Here is a 20,406-nt window from a genome sequence, read left to right on the forward strand (position 1 = left end):
AAATAAGTTATCAAATGCTAAGTTATTTTAGCTAAGCAGAGTATAAGATAATTTTCCATTGTCTCTTCAACTAATAGTGCAACCATTAATAATAAGAATCTGAAAAATCAACGTAATTTATTACCTGAAGTAGTAATTTATGTTTTAGACTGGCATGACTAATCCAAAAGTGTTTAACACTCAAACAGTAAATAATTGCTACATGTTCTCAGTGCTCATTATACGTTTTCCCCCTAACAAGTAGTGAAAAATCGATCATCTTAAAAATTGTCCTGCCTTTGTTAAGGAACATGTATTCAAATGCAACATGAAATGCTACGTAGTTTGAAAGAAGAGAAACAGGGCAAGTGACTCATAATTTGTTACTTGAGGTTGCTCTGGGGAAATACTCTATATAGAATAGTGAAAAGTTCATTAACCTGATTTAATTTCTGTGATTCTGCTTTGAAAAAGATTATGCCACATGAAGGTCTCTTTAAAGAGAACAGTATTTACTTTGTCTTTCAATCCACCCCCATTGAACAGAAATAATGGGGACGCATCTGAGTGGGCACTTGATGGCTCTGTTATCTTCGGAAAACCCTGTGTGGCGGATTGCTTGGGGCAGCTTCTCTATTCAGATTAGGGCCAGTTTTTCCCCAGGATCTCTGGATAGATTTGATGTTAAGGGCGAAGAAAGACAGCTGCACCAAACTGCGCAGCACCACCCACACACCTGTTCATTTTGGTGAAAGTGCTATAGGCCTCAGGTGGAGCTTCCGCCTTTTCCTGTAAGAGTCTCCAGAGCACACCCAGGTGCCCATGCCACATTGCTTTTGCAACAGATTTTTTTTTTTAGCCTGCTGCAACTGCTTCTGCTGAACATGCTTTGCAGTTTGGCTGAAGAGGGAAATTAAAACCTCATTCTGAGAGCTGTAAAGGAACTGAGCACATCCCCATGATCTTACAGGAGGCAAGTTCAGGATAACTGCTACAAAACAATATCTGTATGAGGAAATTAGGGTTATAGGAGGACAAGATTAAAGGAGCATAGTTGCATAGTGATGAGAACTGATAGAAGTGCAACAATATGCATATGCTTACAATTTAAATTCTGCTGAAGTCCATCTTACTCTTAGCTAGAATTGCAACCTTAACACAATACCATAAAATGACATTTAATTCTTTTTAGGAGAGGTTGATGCTTAGAACAGCCAAAGTTTAATCAATAACATGAGAGTGACTTTCATTTCTCAGCAGCTTAGTCACATAGAGAAGCTGCTGCAACTTACTAATACCCTTTCCTTGAAATATTGCAGATTCATATAAACTTTTGAGTTTAGTATTTATACATCATTAGCTTTTACATTTTTTTTTTTTTTTTACAAGAACTGAACAGTTGGGGAAGTTGACAGCCCTCTGCTATTCCTAATTTCTGCATAATCAACCAAAAGAAGCAAGTTCATCAAAGGTGGAGTAGTTGCTTCCAGAAGTTCACATAGCCAATCAACAGAGGGCAAAGGGAAAACATGCAAAGGAGTTTCTTCTGCACAACTGAGTTCAATTCTGCTTCTAAAGTTCAAACTTCTCAAGGTAATGAACAACTTAAACAGTTTCTCTTCAAACAGATTTGGACTTTTTTTTTTTTTAAACAAGCAACTTTCAAACACAATTTCTCAGAGAAAATAAAGAACCTCTAGGACATACAATCTACACAGAATGTAATGAATGCTGCCAATTTATTTGCTCTGCCACAAAACAGCTGGTACTTACAAAGAAGGCAAACAAGCTGTTCAATGAACACACAATTTATTTTGATTCTGTATAAAAAGGTTAAGTTTACAACTAAACTTTTATAAAAAGTTCAGCATGATTAGGTACATCATAACATTTTTTGCAGAAATATACATTTCTGCTACTATACAAGAAAACTCTAATTAAAGAGTTCAAAGTTTCATTCCCATATTTATATATAAATATGTACACAGCATTCAGTCCTATACGCATGTCAAAAAAAGATAATTTTTGACCAAGACTTCACAGAAAACTGAACACTAAATCTTCTAGTACTCACGCTCCACCTTTTGGAGGAAAAAAGGCAAAGTCTGCTTTAAAAGGGACAATTCCTTAAAGAGGTTCTTTTGAAAGTTTCATTTCGCTCCCTACTGTGGGAATAGTATATAAATGAAGCCTTTCCAGCTAGGGAAAGGGCATTTTAAAAGTCTCTTCATAAATAATTAAGATTAGTCCAAGATGAAGAACAGTGGAAGATGATATCCATTAGTTTTTCTTTAAAATGTTCATTTAATTGAATATGGATTTCCCCCCTCCAGATATAGCTGGAAACAGACAGAACTGCTGGGGGATGTATCTTCTTGTGCAAAAATTCAGCAAACACCTGCAAAAAATTGAAGAGAAGCATATTTAGAGGAATGCTAACAGGGCAGAGATCCGGACAGACTGGCGCCAGAGAGGAAACCACAGTTTGAACATTTAGCCAAACACTCAAAGATTGGGCAAACCCTGGCGTCCAGATGCAGCATGTGCATGCAAATGTGTGCTCTGTGTTACACACACACAATGAAATAAGTATATTCAAGAGGGTACATGATTGGACAGGAAAGGGGCTCTTCTAATCTTATTTAAACTGTCTTAGAGGGACATTAGACAGCACAACAGTTACAGCAACGCTTTGATCAAAAGCTCTTCAGCTGATCCCAGGAGTGATCCTAGGCCACACCATAAGTTTCGCTATCCCCTTAGGTTAAAATCTTAGCAGACTTGGTCTGAATTTATGGCAAGTACCCAGAAGCCGACATAATGCCTCAGCTGACACAAAATGTTACCCAGGTCTGAACAACAGCCCTCTCCTTGTCACACCTCCATACATAAAATCCTAAAAAAAAAAAGAATTCAGCACTTACCAATACATTTAGCCACAAAGTGCTTTGCTCTCATTTGACATTAACTCTGAGGGAAATTCAGCTGCCTGCAACGGGGGAAAAGGAGAAGGGAAAAGCTCGGTGTTAAGACCTTGAGCAGTTCAAGGAAGCTTACAAAGTACTCCAGGCTACTTCGAACGTGACCAACAATAGTGATCATTTGCCAACAATGGATGGCATGACACCACCAAGGAACCCCAGATATCTTACAGTTTTGTTTTGTATTTTTTTTTACGCCAATCACGACCTTAAACAAGGCACTCCTGACCAAACCAGGCGAGCAGATTTAGAACAATGCCGTTGATCCACTCCTGTTTAAGGGGCGACATGCGAAAGAGCCAAGGAGTCGAGCAAGGGCGGGGGAGAAGCTTACCTGTAGTGACAAGACGCTGATGTCTGTGTTTAAGGTGGTCAGAGGAGTTCTGGAGGAAGGATTCTGTCCCGGTCTCTGATGATGGAGGGTGACGATGCTGGGGTGCGTGTCGAGGGCGATCTGCAGGTCCAGGATGTAGTCAATAACGTGTTGCAGGATTTCCATCTTGCTCACTTTCTTGTTCTGAGGAATGCTGGGCACCAGCTCTTTCAGCTTCGAGTAACAGTCGTTCATGTTATAGAGCAAACTCATAGGGTCATCCACCGGGGTTTTACTTCGGGATATCCCCAGACTGTGTTCCGAAAGGCTGTTTTTCCTGACGGATCGCACCGGGCTGAAGGCTTTCATGCTGCAGAAGACGGAAGACCGAGCCGGCCGGCTTGCCTGCCTTTAAACCCACGACACACTCCGCCACGGAGAGGGGAATTCGCTCTTCTTCGGCCCTGCCTGCCTTTCCGCTTTCTCCTTCCTCCCTGCAGCTGCCCGCTCTACAGTCAGAATGAAGCCGAACCCCCCCACTGCTCCTGCTTTTATACTGCACGTCTCGCAGCTGACAAATCCGGGTTCCACTCGCCGCTATTGGAGGCCCGATACACGTCCGTCAAGAGCCAAGGCGCTTCTCATTGGTACAAACATCACCCAAAGGGCGGTTCGGACCTTCCGCGTTTGGAGCCAATCTTGGCCAAGGGGGCGTACCCAAAGCACAGCTGTGGCTAGTAAATATACAGTACGCTGGCGCCGGGGGTGGGGTGTGGGGGGGGAGGAGATATGCCGAGCCTTGATTCAACTCGAGGCAATCTCGAAAGGACTTTGAGAAGGAGCGAAACGGTCATTTGTTTACGAATTTGTTCAATCAATTCTGACGCGGGAAAGCCAGGTCGGGGCATTCAGCACAACTGGCTGGCGCTCTTCGGAACAACAGCTAGTGTTAAGAGTGGATTTAAGTAAGGTTACCTTAGACTAAATCCGCAAGCGTGGCTTTAGATGCATTGTGTGCCTAAAAGGGAAAGGAGGCACAGAGCAAGTATTGTCAGGACAGGAAAGAACAGTGGCTTCCCCCTTTCAGTCTTGCTCGCTGCCATGTATGTCGTCCAAAGCGCTCCAAATTCTGCAGTCCCAGCGAACTCCTTCGGAGGCAGGCAGAGTGACAGCTGTGGGAACTGCTCCAGAATAAAAGGCCCGTCCGTTTTCAGGACAAGGCAGTCCTTGAATTTTACAAGTATGCTAAATTAGCCGTGCAGTTAATTGGAGAGCGCTCATCTAATCTGCCTATTGAATACCTGGATTATACACATACGCTACGTTGTGTCAGCGCATTGCTTCTTTCATGCGTGTAGGGCAATTGGTTAGGCATACAGTACCTAACTATCCCTACACCCACCACTGCCAGAAACATTTCAAACACAGAATGCAAGTTTGTCTTTCATTGGTGTTCTAGGGAGGTACTCCACCCCTGAACAAAACACTCCAATGGGATCATAGCATTCGGTTACAAGATGATAGTTCATTTAATAGTCCCACTAACTTCTAACACTTAAGCTGTATATTTGCAAGATCTGCAAAACACATTCCACCACATTATTACTAGCTTTGAGAGAACTACCATGAGTATTTGGCAAGACTATATATGCAACTAGTCCTTCCTTGCCTTTTGCCTTCTCTTGGCTACCAAAAGGAATCTAAATGGATTTTGACAACTCTGAATTCAGGATCTGATCATCCACTGCAATTTGATGCATTTTCTCCCAGACAATTGCAGTCTACATTAAGCTATTGTAAATCTTGACTAATATACACCTGCCATGAACACCAGTAGAATCCTACATTCTCCTTCCATATTCTTATTTGGTAGATGTACACTGGTGGCAGTGATCCTCATCTAAAGAGATAATTCCCTATTATATTACAACTATAGAAACTGGGGCCCCACAACACTCCCTCAATGAGGTTGGATTTACCTATCACTTTAAACCATAATACAGTTTGCTTGCTTGTGATTGTATGTTATGCAAATCCAAGTATTACGATTTGCAAATTAATAGTTGAATGTGTTGGCAAACTCAACCAATTAAGGTATATTGAATCACACACACCTAAGCAAATTAAGGCTATTTATGCACTTTCTCTTCCATCTTGTAAAAAAATCACTGAAGTGAGGGTTTAATGTGAATGGGACTAATTGAGTAGTGTTTGCTTCCTGGAACCTGAACACTCATTCTGCCCTCCCTCTTCTTCCCCATTCCTTCTCATTTCGTGCTTCAGTATGTGATTGTTCCACAATGATGGGTTGAATGTAGGCTTGAGACACTGATTACCCATTGGTATTGGTTGCACAAATTAATCCTAATGAAGGTCCTACTTATTTAAATAGATCTAAGCATGATTAAGTCTGGAATCTTGTACAGAGTACACTTCATGTGCAGTAGGATCCATATTTCACTTCTAGCAACTCTCAGTGGGTGCTACAAAATCCTGTACTCCTCTCTAAAGCTCTGTAGAACAGATACTGGTTACTGCGCATCACCTTCATCTGCACCCACTAATACTATGCTGGCTGGAAGAGATGAAAGTTCTACCAATAGAGGTGAATATTCTAATGAAAATTCTAATCCAACACATCTAGAGAGCAGAGCAAATTGAGCGAAGAGTACCCTGAAAAGATATATGCAGTCCTGTGCATTTAAAATGTTTTATTCAACAATTTAGTTGCACTTTATGAAATGGAAGATTACTAGAATTTATAATTTTACATACATTGCAAGGGATTTCCAAGTAACAAAGCAGGAAACTGGCTACAAGGAAGCCATGGAAATATGGCTACAATCCAACTGAAGACAGAAACAAACAGTGTGGTCTTAAGTGAGTTTACTTAGAAGTAAAGTTCACTGAGCTTCTCTGTGGAATATTCTTTGGATGCTTGAGCAGAACTGCAGCTGAGTGTTTACTGCCAAAGAAATGTTCCAGGATGACAACATTGCTTACAATAACTAGAACAAGATTAAAAAACACACAGGATCATGACCATAGACTTGAACGTGTTTGTCTCAAGTAATACTTATTTGTTCATTTACTTATACATGTATTTAAAAAATGCCCAGCTCCCAGCAACTTTAGTGGTTGTTGTTGAAGACTCTGAATTAGTACATTCCCCCTTAAGTTAGACGTACAATTCCATGGTTTTTAATTTGGACTAGACCATATGCTAATACAATAACGAATTGCAGTGATAAATATTGTTTTATGTCCAAAGGGTAGGTGAGTGAATCTTAAATGAGAATTGGACAAATTCATAGACACCATGCAGTCTTGCAGAATATATTGCTGTCATTTTGAAATACGATGGGATAGTAGTCATAATGAAAGAGAATCCTTTAACAGTAGCAACATTTTCAACTTTACACTTCTGATAAAAGTCATGTTACCGTTTCTACTACTCGCAGTGTTAGCTTTGCAGTTACAATTATACTAACCTTAATAAGATTGACACAATTGCTTGTCAATTTAGTTTTTTAATATACTAATACAGGACAGGAGAGACAGCCTTTCTTCATGGCTCCAGTTTTCAAGGACAAGTCAAAACAGTTCTTTTAATGCCACGAAGCAAGTATTAAGAGGCGAAAAGGCATGGCGTTCATTTTAGCATGTTGTACAAACTCAATCCATAGGGTTAACGTAACATTCAAGTATGTCGTACCAACTGGAAAAACTGAGCTGAGTAAAACACGGTGAAACATGTTGCAAATCGAGGAGAAATAAGCCTACCCCACGTCTCACGCTGAGACACCTTGCCCAAAGCAATGCCTTCTTTTTTCTCATGCCTGTGCACTGCGAGCTTGGGCAGTAGCCGCTACACTTCTTAAACACACGGCTACAATTCCTTCCTTTCGGTTGTAGGAACTTCGTAAATACTGGATTACGGAACGAGACGGAAATCAGAGTCCCGTAAACTTTTTGATAGGGGAAAAAGGTGCAGGAAGGGCATACTTGGGCTAAACCTTTAACAGGAATAGGTCTGAAGTTTTCCATCACTCCCGCCTCGCTTGTTACCACAGGAAGGCGGCGGAAAGAATGTTGGCCGGGGATGCCATACCTGGCAAAGAGAGCAATACCCTTTCAGGTATTCTCCTATCTCCCGCCACTGCAAGCGGGGTGCACTTGCTTTCGCGCCTGATTGATGCGTCTCGCTCTCCCCGTCCACAGACACGCAGGCTTCCCAGAGCAGGAAGGCAATGAAGCGGGTGTCCAGCACCCCGCGGCCCACTCGCGCTCGCTGAAAACCTCCCCCCAGCCGCCCTGCCTCCAGCGAGCGCGCAACCAAGTCCGCCTCCCGCGCGCCCCGGCTGCTGCACCTGGCTGGCGCGGGCAACGGCCCGAGAAGTTTCCCGGAGTCAGCGCGAGGGCACCGGCGCCTCTTCCCCTTCCAGCTCAAGGCCGCCCCCGCCCACCTCCTTCCCTCCCTTCCAGAGGCCGGGCCCGACTCCTCGGCGCCAGCGCCGTGACGTCACCCCCCGCTGCCTAGCCTCCCTCCCGGTTCAGGCCGGCGGCGCCTCTCAGGCGGCTGCCATGGAGACCGGGGCTCGGCCCTGGGCTGTGGGAGGCTGCTGCAGGGCTCAGCTTGGCGGCGGGAGCCGCAACGGTGGCGGGAGCTGTGCTTTTTCCCGGGCCGCACCTGCACTGGAGCCGGGCAGCTCTGGCTAAGGGGCGCGCACGTGCAAACGAATCCAGGACGCGCCCTCCCTGCCTCGCGGCCTCCCTGGGCTCCTTCCGCGACTGGCTTTGAGAGCGCACCTACCTGAAGAAGGAGCGGTGGGCTCCGCCTCCTATTCTTAAGTGCTCTTATCTGCTGCGAAGGGCTTCCCGACTCCATGGTAATTTCTGGCACCAAGTCATTCCCACAGAAGAACCCTGCCGTTTCTGACTGCGTTAGAGCTGTTAGATTTGGCCTGTAAAAATTCGGACCACCATGAGGTGACAGCAGAGCTACGTTTCTGTATCTCTTTCCTGCCATCTCTTGACCGTCCGGATTTTGCAACCCAAGATTTGGTAGTTATAGATTGCATTCTAGCTATGTGGTCGCTAGGAGTCGAAAATGACGTGATGGTACATAATACAGATAATCAAATTGCATTCCTCGATGCAAGACATACTTGTGCAAATGCGTGAGAGATAAGGGTAGGGGTGCACCGTGCGCCTATTTTGCTGGGAGAGGAAACTCCTGTGAGATTCTTGGGGAGGGTACTAAAGATAGACCTACAGCCCCGTCTAAATCCTATGTAATCAGTTTATGTTTTCTATACATAAACTAAGTTTGTCAACAATTTAGACTACTGTTTGGAGTGATGGCTATCGAAGAGCCTTAAAATTAAATGTTGGATATTTCAGTCCTATTCATCTGGGGGAGCAGTCCCACTGATGAATTTACCGACTGGCATACTGTGAGAACAAAACGATAGCGATCAACTATTTTAAAAGATACCGAAATCTCCCCACGTTTACCTGTAGTTTTTGCCTCATTAATAGAGATTGCAAGAGTTTTCTGTTTAATATATTAAACGCCTCATAAAATACTTTTTCCAGGCGCGAATTCAAACGAGGAGTTATCGATGGCAGTAAATTCGTCCTCTGATTCTACGTTGAGTCATTAACAGAAAAGTCCTATATAGGTCAATTCAGAACTGGGTTCAGTGGGGTTTCTTTGTAAACGAGAAAGAAACTTTAACATACTTGGACACCAGCGACAAATCGGCTTGCAGTATGTCATGGGAGCAGTTCTCTAGTTAACTGAATGACTTTCAACTCCCCCGCCCCCCGAAAAGTTATAGAAAGCTTGGGGGGGGTCAGACAATATATGGAAACAGTGTTCCAGAAATCTGTGAAGTGCACTGATCTCAAACCGTTTTCTGCTTTCACAAATGGTTTTCCTGTTACTTTTGTTCCGGTCACAAAATTAGAGCAAGCGAGCGAGCGAAAGAAATTAACTAGGGAGAGATAAGGTCTGCAAAACAATCTGGAATTGCCAGTGTTGGTGGGAGCTCTACAGGGCTGGCGTCAGAAAGTCTGCGCCGCCTTCTATTACTGTTGATCCAGCTTTGTGCAGCTGCACTCCGTACAATTAGCTTGTAGAAACAATCCTGCTGTAGGCAGCCTTTCCCCTTCAAAGCGCTTGTCTGTGCTGACCTCCCCCCTCCCTTTTCCACACACCACATCATGATGCTGGAAATCAAGTCACAAGCCGATCACTGTTTGGGCAACATCATCTGTGGGAATTCATTAACCCCCCTCCCCATCCCAGACATGCAACAAGAGATTGTTTGTCCAGAACTAAATTTACAGCTTAATATTTCGATGTAACCCATACAGAAAAAAAAAAAAGGGAAGAAAAAAGTCCGGCCCCATAACAAGAAACATATTGTGCGCGCTCTTTCTCTTGGGGAAAAAAATAGAACGCGGGTAGGGTGCAGTATAGTGAAAAGCGGGGGTAGCTAGCTTTGAAAACTTTGCTGTCAACATGCTTTTTTTTAAAGGAGTGGTGGTGATTATAGGACATATGCTGCAGAGCCTGAAGAAGTGGTGTTTCTCCTTTGATAATAGGATGTATGTTTGTAAGTTGCAAATTTGCGTGCATCCCCCTCAAGTTCGAATTGGCAAACGCTTCAAACGCATTTCCTTTCCTTTTTTTTTTTTTTGCATGGTGCATTCCTCACCTCAAGTTATTTATGGCTGATTGCACCTACGGTGAGGGGAGAAGCAAGCATGACCGCGCGCAAAGAGAACGCCTCCCGTAGCCCGACTCGCTTTTGCTCGACTTTTGCCCCGCTACGACTTCAAAGTGCAAGCACGCCACCCCAGTTTTATTTCCCCACATGCCCTACTCTGCGCCCATTTCTGCAGAACACCAGGCGCCGCTGTTGTAAACTCGGCCACACGTCTGTCGCGTGCTGCTACGCGTACACATTGCCAGTGGCTCCCAGTTGCAGGACGGGGAGGGGGTGCGGCAGAGGCGTGGCTTCCCCGGGAAGCGGCCGGCAGCCCCTGTCCGGCCAGGCTGCCGCGAGAAGAGCCGCGCGCGGACCGCGAAGGCCTCTCAGGGAACCTTTAAGATTACGTTGGCGGGAGCAGGTCGAGGGTGAAGGACGAACTCTGACCTGGCCGTAGTGGCTGTGGCAGATAGCGGGGTGCGGAGAACACAGGCCTGTAGCAGCAACCTTCACATCAAGACCCTTAGTTATTACTATAGATAATTCCGAGTGGGTTATTTTAAGGGGGTGAATTCTAGAACATTCTCCCCAAGTATTTCATGTGAAAGTTTGCCAGTCAAACACGACCCATACCTTAAAACAAAAGAAGTTGACGCGAAATCAAAAACAGACTCTCAACACGATTTTTTACATGAGATCCACCAGAATCTATTATCCAGGTATGTAGATCACCCTAATCTCCACAGTTATAAAAATCATTGATTGAACTAGTTTTGGTGATATTTTAGTGCACCATGATTTTTAAACAGGACCAACACCATAGAATACCAGTCGTGTCACAAATCATATCCGGTTTCTGTAATTTTGGGTGCTACCATGGTAGGAAAATACAGGCTTGAAACTTGTATTTTAATTTTACATGGAATCCATTGGAAACTTACACAATTGTGGAATTCACCTCTTAACAAATTCAGGGAAATCTTGGATCCAGCAGTACAAAAATGTGGGTCTTAAATAGATGCTCATGACTTTTACACCGGCTTCAGTCAAAACTACCATCAGTTCGCAGGTCACATCTGTCATCACCAAACCAATATGAGTAGTGATAAATTTTGTGAGACCTGTGGTATAGAAAGGATCAAAACATGGTTCCTTTTGAATATTACATGCACTTTTGATATATATCTAGGTGGTAAGAAATGAAAGTCCTTAGACTGCAGCAAATATGTATCTAACAAGGAATTGCACTCAGTCAGGGAACACTAGGCCATAATACAGTGTTTGGGGTCATACTTGCTTCCTAAGACAGCCTTTCCCATCTTAGTGCCTTACATAAGCATAGAACCTTCCCCATCCAAGTATCTGAACCAAAATTCAGATTTCCAGTCCCATGTGTTTCCAGTCTCAGGTCCATTTCAGTCCTTTCTGCAGGAAAAAGGATAAAGGACAAAACTGGATCCATGAAATTCTGCTGATTTCATATGATTTACATATAACTCATCTGAAAGCATCATCATATAATAGGCTGTGTCTGTCTGCATGGAGCACACCTAACCATCACAGATTTCACCATTTTTGGCACTGCCATGCTGCAAGAATATTGATCTAAATTACAGGATTTCTTGATTTTACATGATTTTTACATGGAAGGCACATGGAAGCACTATCACATCCATCTATACATAGTAACTCACAAACACAGCCCCAACACTGTTGTGATGCAAGAGCATGGATCTCAATCACAGATTCTCTTGATTTCACACATGAAGTCACCATCACATAATAAATCATATCCATCTAAGAAGCATGGATTGACCATTTTGGCATTGCCATGTTGCAAAAATGTGAATTTGAAGCATAGATCCTCATAATTTTACATGATTTTATATAACATTCACATGAAACCATCACAAAATAAATCACATCTTTCCTCATATAAATAGCAATCATAATAATGGATCCAAGAATTTTTGGAACTGCCATGAGCAAAAACATGAATCTAAATCATGGATTGTCATAGATCCACACAGCTTTTACATGGGATGCATACAGAACCACCAGTAAATTATGCATTACATCCATCTCCATTAGAGCTGAGCAGTGCATCAGAATAGAGTTTGAAAAGATGCTGTGGAGCATGTGGGAGTGCAGATGCAGCACTGATCAATTAAAGCAACTGCATCAGCTGTGTGATCCTGAAAAAAGGTATTCCTGTATATTTTGAAGTCTTTTTCTTTGATAATCAGATCCAAACCATTTTACAGCCCTCTTCATGCAGTGAGTTATTATTAACAGAGATCCAGCATTTTTTTTACCACTACTGTGGTGGAGAAGTGTAAATCCAAGACATGTATCCTTTTGGTTTTGCATGGTATTTACAATGGAACACCACAACATCAGAGATAATTTCTGTCTGCATGCAGTAAGCCATCACAAACATGGATCTGAAGGTTTGGGGCACCACCATGGCACATACCCATGAATCTGTCACATGGATCAAGTAGCAGACATTGGTTTGCATGCACTGAGCCCAAACAATCAGATTTGTCCACTTTTGCTACCACCATGTTTAAAACATGGCTCTGAGCCACAGATTCTCTAGGTTTTTTGTGACCTTTATATATGTATGCCATCTACATTTATGAGCCATTACAATAACAGATTCATCTATATTTTGTATCGTGGTGCAAAAATGTGGATCTCATGCATAGCTCCTAAGGGAACCATATGGTTTTTGCATGGGATCTACATGAAACCATCACATTATAGTTCACATCCATTTGTATAGTTCACTCATCATTCTTTGTGTTCCTGCAATAAAAAAAAATCCACAACATATAGTAATCCTATTAATCCTAGTATTTTTTATGTGAGCCAAAACTATTGTCAATATAAAGGTCACCACAAGTAGCAAAATGAGTGACAGCAGTGATGTTCCTTTTAAAAATGTTGACTTATCAGTATTGAGTGGATTCTACTTTGATTTACTGGAGTGATCAGAACTTATTTCCTCAGTGCTCCATATTTCACCTAGTACTTCCTTGTTTGCACTGACTATTTTTCACACATGAAGATCTACTTTGGTTACAAAAGCACACAGTGGACAAGATGAAGGTTGCAGGCAAGCAAAATGATGAGCAAGTAGATAGAATCACGGGGATCATTCCATTTGATGGTGGTTTTATGGGTATCATATAAAAATTACATTATGCAAGAACCATGTTCTTCATTTTTATGTCACTGTTGTGTGAAAAATGATTGATTCCATAATTACGATAGTTTCATTCCATGCATCTATGATTGTACTTGGTCACTGCATGTAGATAGCTGTGCTCTGTGGTTTGATGATGGTTTCATGTAGACTTGATTTTAAAATCACATGAAGCCAGAAGGTTCATACCTTGGGTCCACATATTTACAGCATGGCCAGAAACTGTCACTAAATTGTTGAGGTTCAGTGTATGCAGACCAACACTTATTTTGTGTGGATCTAACATAAAATAATGCAAAACCAAGAGGACTGTGCCTCAGGATCACATTTTTATATCATGGCTGTACCAAAACCTGTTAGCTGTGTGATTCTGATGGCTAACTCCATTCACATAGATGTGATTGGACATTTGTTTATGAGATTTGTTTATGTGCCTATCACAAAAAGTCACTCTCGGTTGGAATGAGAAAGGAGTTGATTTTGCTCTGCAGATTGCCCTCAGAAATGATGGAGAGCAGGAACCTATTGATAATGTTAATTATAAAAATCCATAATATTAAATTTAGTGTAATACTGCTCAAAGATCAACAACCATCCAGTCATCTCATTTCAAGGGCATTGAACTTGTCATTTTTTAAACTTCTCATTGTTCAAAAGTGGAGTATGTACTCATAGGGAAACATTGGAACTTCATTATTCTGTGTTTTTATTTAGTCTTTAAAATGCCCTGAATCATATGTCTAGTTATTACAAATACATTAACTGAGTTTTAAGATGGCAAAATTTGGGGATATCTTGAAAAGGATAATGCCTGTTGAGTTTCTTTTAAAAGGCCTCTTCCTATCCTACTTACAGCCTTATGTTGGATTTTGAAAAGCAAGACTCTAGTGAATACGGACGATTGAATTCAATTTTAAGTGTGTTGAAGGGGTTTGGGGTGGCGAATGAGGAAATCAGATTAGCAAGAATATTCCGAAAATGTTTTCCAGGTGGCTTTGTTGAGATGGAGAGCAGGTTGACCTTTATTACTGAGTATTGGTCTTGGGGTAGGTGATTAATTTGGATATACTGCCATACAGTTTGTGTTGCTGTAATAATAACAACAATTTAAGGTTTTAGGGACAGTTTAAGACCTCCAGATTATATTTGAGTTAATGGATAGAGACTTTGGAAGCTCACTGTATTGGTATTGTGTTACTCTCCATTTTGACTCACCAAGTCAGGAATGGCAAATAACATAAAACAGATGCTTTCAAGCGGGGTGATTCTATTGCTGTTAGGGGAATATTTGTGGTGGTTTTACTATGTAGTAAATTTCAAATACAGTATGCACCAGGATCCACAGTGATCCATATAATTATAGTTTCTGCAGACTTCTTCATGGCAAATGGATTTACACAGTTTAGGAGTAAGTCTGGAACATCGTCTCTCCTGAGATTAGGAGGCTCCAGCCCCACAGGCCTTTCGGAAGGTCTTGAAGACCTGGCTATGTGCCCAGGCCTGGGGTCCCGAGTGTGTGAAGGGCCCTGTTTTCTGGTTATGCTGACACCAATGGATTGCTTGGCTGCTATTTGTATTTAATTTCTTTTTTGTATTGTATTTTAATTGTTTTATGATTTTATGAGAGTCACTGGTTTGAGATGGGCAGCTATATAAATTTAATAAATAAAAAAAAATAAAAAAATATTTTCCAAACAATATTAAAATTAAGAGTACAAATTTGAAATAATAAATGGTTTTGAGATGTGAATTATTTGCAAAAATAGAACAATGCAGCTTACAGTATTTATTTATTTGGTGTTTGGCCTTTCCAGACCAGGCCAACTGAAGCTGAAATCATTTCAGTATGTAGAATGCTGACACCAGCAAGATTTTAAATTTTCTTCTAAACTTCACGTAGAGTAGTTGGAAAAATTAATTATGCAGCCATTGTCAGCATTTTAATGGCTACTTTAGCATGGATAAATGATTTTCCCGTAAACAGAGGGGGTTAAAAGATTGATTAGTGCTTTTAGTGTCATCCTGTTGTCATCTCTGGTTAATAGGGTTCACTTTGGGGTTTTTTGAAGGGGACATGTATTGTTTCAAAACACTGCAAGACTCTTTGACCAAAGATCAAAGTGGGATAATATATTTATAGAGTTTTACCCTATAGCAACTACTACTTTCTTAAAACACCACAACTACAATTGCTACCCAGTTAAAAATATCTCAAGCTATCAATCAAATTATTATTATATTTATTTATTAATATTTAGTGAATATTATTATAGTATGTAATATATTATTATATTATAATTAATAATATATTAATTATTTTAAATTGTATTAGTTTTTCAAAATATGTAATGGAATTCTGATGGAAAATAGAAAAAAGAAAGGACTATGAACAGACAGAAATAAACAAATGCAAGAATAAATACAAATACAGTGATGATGTTCTCTCGCTTTGGATGTAGCATGTAAGTTATTAAATGTTAAGCTTCAATAACATTACACAACAGTAGCACATGATATTTTGATATTGGTACTTCACTTTTAAATGTTAAGCCATCTTAAACTATTTAGGAAAGACAGGAGAGAGTACATTTTAATTAGTTAATTGTGAAAAACAAATTGCTTCAGATGGATCTACTTAATGCTAAGGCTGATTTGCAGATGTGGATAAATCCCAAAATGAAATAGATGAGAAATGTTTTCAAATCCAGTTTCAGTTAAGCCCTGATGATATGCTGAACTCTGCATATTCTTGTGAACTCTGCATATTCTTGTGACTTTTCTCAGCTGACTGGATACAGTCATTCTGCAAGAGCTGATGATATATGCAGAATAAACTATTAAAATGACTGTATTATTAAAATTTAAAATTACTTGTTTATTTGAGAATGAACAGGGCTTCATCAGACAAATTAGGAAACATCAGAATTTTAAAATTAAAAAAACTACCCAGGAACAAACTCACTATGTTGGATTTAGTTATTTAATTGATTTATACTAGGGATCCTTAACATTTTTGGGCAGCTGGGCATATCTGGAATTTAGGGAAAATGTTTAAAAATTCTTGCAAATTATACTTTGGGATGGAAAAGGTTTACTAGTTTAATTTTTGTCTCAGGCAGCTGATACTACTTGGAAACTGAGTGGTGTTGGATCTGGTTAATACATGGATGCAACAGCATCTGCAGCAAACTATGATGATGGAAGATGATGATGTGTGCAGTGACAGTACCATGCAAATGCTAGCAGTACCTACTTGCATCCTCGTGATGCCTGATACAAGTACTGAGGTCTTCATGTTTGTGTGATATTGTCATGCACCTTTGATCACCTCCTCCCCCCTGTGCAGGTAATGGTGACACTCTATGGACACAAAAGTTGGCTTTTGAAGAAGCAGGATAGGAAGACTCTTGACACTTTTGAACTTTGGCATTGGAGAAGATTCCTGAAAATATCATGGATAACCTAGAAAACAAACAAGTGGATCACAGAACAAATCAATCCAGAGTTTTCACTTGAGGCACAAATTATCAGGCTCAAATTATCATATTTTGGCCACATTATGCCAAGACCTATCTCTCTTGAGAAGTCTGTGAAGCTGGGAAAGGTAGAAGGAAAGGAAAAAAGAGGACGATGAGCTGCAAGACAGATGAACTCAATTACAGTGCTGATATGTGCACCATTGGAAGACCCAAAGGACCAGGTTGGGGACAGAGCTTCCTGGAGAAAATTAATCTATGTAGTCACTATGAAAGCACAGGATCACATGAGTCAGATTTGTTCTGTGTGACTCAGCAATTATCATCTTTATGTTTAGGTAATGCAATTACATCATGGGAAATGCACTTTTCAGAGTATTGTATGTAAGAGCTATCTGTCAACTACCATCCCTGTCTGCAAGTGTCTTCATGAATTTCAGAGTAACTGATTTAGAAAATAAAGAAGATACATCCTTGCTCATCAGGCATAATTTTTTGCAATTTTTAATACTTGCATTTGCTATTTAGGCTCAATTCAAAGTGCTAGTACGTATTTTTAAAGCACTGAATGCTTTAGGGCCTACTTATCTCCTGACTGGTCAGCCTACCTGTTGCTAGATCCACATGGACGGCTCTTGTCCAGATGCCTTTGTTGTTGGAAGTGGGGTGGACCAGAGAGATATCTTTTTGGTAAGGACACTCCTGTTGTGGAATGATCTCCCTAATGTAGTTATCCTGAGCAAACTGACATTAGATCATAATGATAGTGTGCAGGAACGTCATGACTCAAATCCCATCCTTGCATCCTTACATTTCAACTTCTAATGTTAAGTACATCGGTCACACTTTTTTGTGTTATGTCATGGTGCATGTTTTATCATTCGCCCTCTCTCATGGATATTTTGTGCTCCCTAATGGGGCTTGCCTGGTACTTACTTGCTTATCAATTTGGTATAGGCGAAGATTTTTCCATTGTCCCAGTTCTTGTGATTTTTACATCTGTTGAAATGATTAAATTAATTGAAGTTTTATCTTGAACATTATTTTGTTGTTTTAGATGTTGTGTGGTATATATTTATACCTTAGTAAATTGCCCTAGGAATGTTAATTTGGCATTCAAAAGCCAAGTATATGTTTCAGAATTAAAAGATACTGAATAGAGAACTTTCAGTCTTCTGAGGAAATATAATTTATTGTAGTACACAACGGAATGTGTCACAGCCAGAAATTCAGAGCCAGCAATTCCATAAATTGTGCTAAAGAAATTTCCTATGCAAATTAATACATTTGCATAACATTTACATACTTTGCATATTTGTTACTTGTAATATGTAGATTGTTATGGTTTTATTTGATGTTCTGCGATCAGTTGGATTTTTCTTTTTGATACTTCATACAGGATGAGCTAGATAACCAAATTAAGATCAATAGATAAAATAGATGATGTATATTCTTTCTCTCTCTCTCTTTGTTGGATCTCTTGACTGTAGGACTGCTAGATGAAGAGGTATGAAGGAAGAAGCCTTGGATAGTTTCACACAGTCTTTTTTAATGACTTTTAATTGCTCCCGTGTCCAGTGTTCAAATGGAATTGATGTTAACAGATAACCATCAGTCTCCACATCTTGCCCAAATAATGGCTCCAGATCCCACTTCAGACAACTGAGTTTTGAATTTCCAGATATTCTTTGCACATTTTCAGTTTTCTTCTTAACATCATTAGCATTAGGAGTATTGTGTGCATGTGGAATTTGAAATAATGAAACAAAACCTTTGATTGATATATGTATTTTGCCAATTTGTATATCACTTTTCATGAACCAAAGCTGGTTTTATCATTAGGTGGAATGAGGTGTCTGCCTCATCGCGTGGAATTTGTTGGGGAGGGGAGAAAGAGCAGCAGCAAAATTGGCCTGAGGTATGGTAGAGGATGCAGTGAAATACTGTCATTGTGAACTTTCAGGCTAGAAGAGACTTCATCCTGCCCTTCATGCCATCCAGGAAATGTATTGAGCTGGTCCTGTACTGAATTGTGATTCTGACGTGAAATGAAATTCTGAGCAAAATCCCACCTTCACCTTCATTGAATATCAGGAACCCCCCCCCTACTTTTGTTGTCATCCATCGGTGTAGTTCTTCTGCTTTTGTGTATTCAAACATGTTATTGTTTTAAATGTAAGGCTTTTGCATATGCACCTACTAATCCAACTGGCCACAGATAGTTCCACAAGCCAATTGCTGGAAAAAAGGGCACTTAACTGTGTGCATTTGATTTGCACATGGTGTGTTAGAAAAAACTATATCCCTTACATAGGAGTAGTATTAACCAGTGCAAAAAACAGTCCTCATCCAAAGGCAAAAACCCAATTCACAAATGTTAGAAATCATTTCAGAGGATTTGGGGGACTGGTTTATTAGTGAGTAGAATACCTATGGAGGCCTTTTCTGTGAGCAGAACCATGACTTCATTACCATGTCAATTCTGGGAAAGGCTTCTGATTTAACACAGCAGTTGGCTGAATCCATATGGAGCTGATGAACCTTTGAATGAATAGTGAATGGAAGAACTGCTGGAATCTGCTTTCAGTTTTTGTTCCCAGGATGACCAATGTAATAGACCTAAGAGCTATACAGCCCAGATGGTGTAAAGAAAAAAAAGAAATTTGCAGGCTTTAAATTTAGTTTCTTCTGCATTTTTTTCCCTTTTACTGCATGCATGCGCCTCAACTGAAATGCCTATTCCAGTATTCCTCTCCCCCAATTTTTGGAGGATACAGACAACCACTTTACCTCACTGTTTATATCCAAAGGCTATACATGTAGTGTGATTAATTAGGGTTCACCGTGTGGTACTTGGTAGGTTAAAGGCTTGATAAATGATCACCTGCACCCATGATTAATTAAAAAAAAAGAATGTTTACCTATCTTATAAATTATAAAACCAAACTTTGATCAGCAACTGTTGATTTTTTTTTTTTTTAAAACAACAGCCTCTATATAGGAATACAGCATTATTTTTGGAAAAAAAATATTTTGACTTTCAGTGGTCAGAACAACCATGACACGGTATGTGTGTCAGTAGAAAGCAAGAGTAGAATTCTGAACTAACTTTCTTTCAATCTTGTGTGTCCGCTAGGGTTACATGCTTTAAAAGTTTAGCACATCACTGCAAGTGCCAATAGAGTAAATCAAAAGGCTCTCTGACCTTATCTGGTTTCTTTTCTGGCTTGGAAAGTTAGAACAGATGTCACAAGAGACAACAAAATGGGTTTTACCTAGGGAGAGGAAGTTTTCTTGCTGCTGTTCATGGGAATTTCCTTAAAATGCTAATAGACCTAGTTTGTGTGGCTCTCATGGATACAAAGGGTGGGAAACAGCACTGATTCCCTAAAAAGGGGAGGGGAAAGAGAGCTACTGCATTATGGATCAAGGAAATCTATTCCTTCTGCAGCAAAACCTATGAAATGATACAGAGATCTTTGTAGTAACCTGCCGTGGGGGTGGAGGAAGCAATAAAAATGACCAATAATTTTTTATATGATATGGCATGCATCACAGAGTAATTCTGTTGAATTAGTTAAAATTAGAATTTTAGTTTACCTTCTTACCTTGGTAAGTAAAAATTTCATTGTGAGCTTCCCTCATTCCCTTCTTTGTATTGGATATTTCATTTCTTTTCTTTCAAAATTTAGGACTGAAAAAGCATAAGTTGAAGGGGGGAGGGTCT

General features: G+C 40.4%; 1 protein-coding gene and 1 long non-coding RNA gene across 4 annotated transcripts in view; one reads left to right on the forward strand and one right to left on the reverse strand.

Annotated features, from left to right (window-relative positions):
• Positions 1-1,340: 1,340 nt before the first annotated feature.
• ID2 (inhibitor of DNA binding 2) lies at positions 1,341-3,836 on the reverse strand. Its single transcript, XM_007438195.4, has 3 exons — positions 3,295-3,836; positions 2,904-2,968; positions 1,341-2,377 (listed from the first exon to the last, which is right to left on the reverse strand). Exons 1-2 carry the CDS (start codon positions 3,640-3,642, stop codon positions 2,912-2,914), a joined length of 405 nt encoding a protein of 134 aa, XP_007438257.1. The 5' UTR covers positions 3,643-3,836; the 3' UTR covers positions 1,341-2,377; positions 2,904-2,911.
• A 4,092-nt stretch (positions 3,837-7,928) lies between these two features.
• The window catches only part of LOC148217018 (uncharacterized), a 70,247-nt gene continuing 57,769 nt past the window's right edge, over positions 7,929-20,406 (forward strand). For 2 of the 3 annotated variants that reach the window (XR_015795389.1, XR_015795391.1), the window contains exon 1: positions 10,350-10,711. This is a non-coding gene — a long non-coding RNA (uncharacterized LOC148217018). Of the gene's footprint in view, positions 8,163-10,349; positions 10,712-20,406 lie in introns of those variants that run through there. The other variant, XR_015795392.1, reaches the window with a different exon arrangement.

Source organism: Python bivittatus, unplaced genomic scaffold (genome assembly GCF_059951505.1).
Source record: "Python bivittatus isolate LINGU-HERP-01145 unplaced genomic scaffold, Pbiv_v1 ctg000020_np1212, whole genome shotgun sequence".
NCBI lineage: Eukaryota > Metazoa > Chordata > Lepidosauria > Squamata > Pythonidae > Python > Python bivittatus.

What these genes read in the sequence shown, in the direction of transcription:
- ID2 (XM_007438195.4), bottom strand. Translation starts at nt 3,642, where the DNA reads ATGAAAGCCTTCAGCCCGGTGCGATCCGTCAGGAAAAACAGCCTTTCG. An exon ending in TCAGCGTCTTGTCACTACAG is followed by an intron (nt 2,969 to 3,294) that starts GTAAGCTTCTCC and finishes CCCCCGTTGCAG; the next exon opens with GCAGCTGAATTTCCCTCAGA.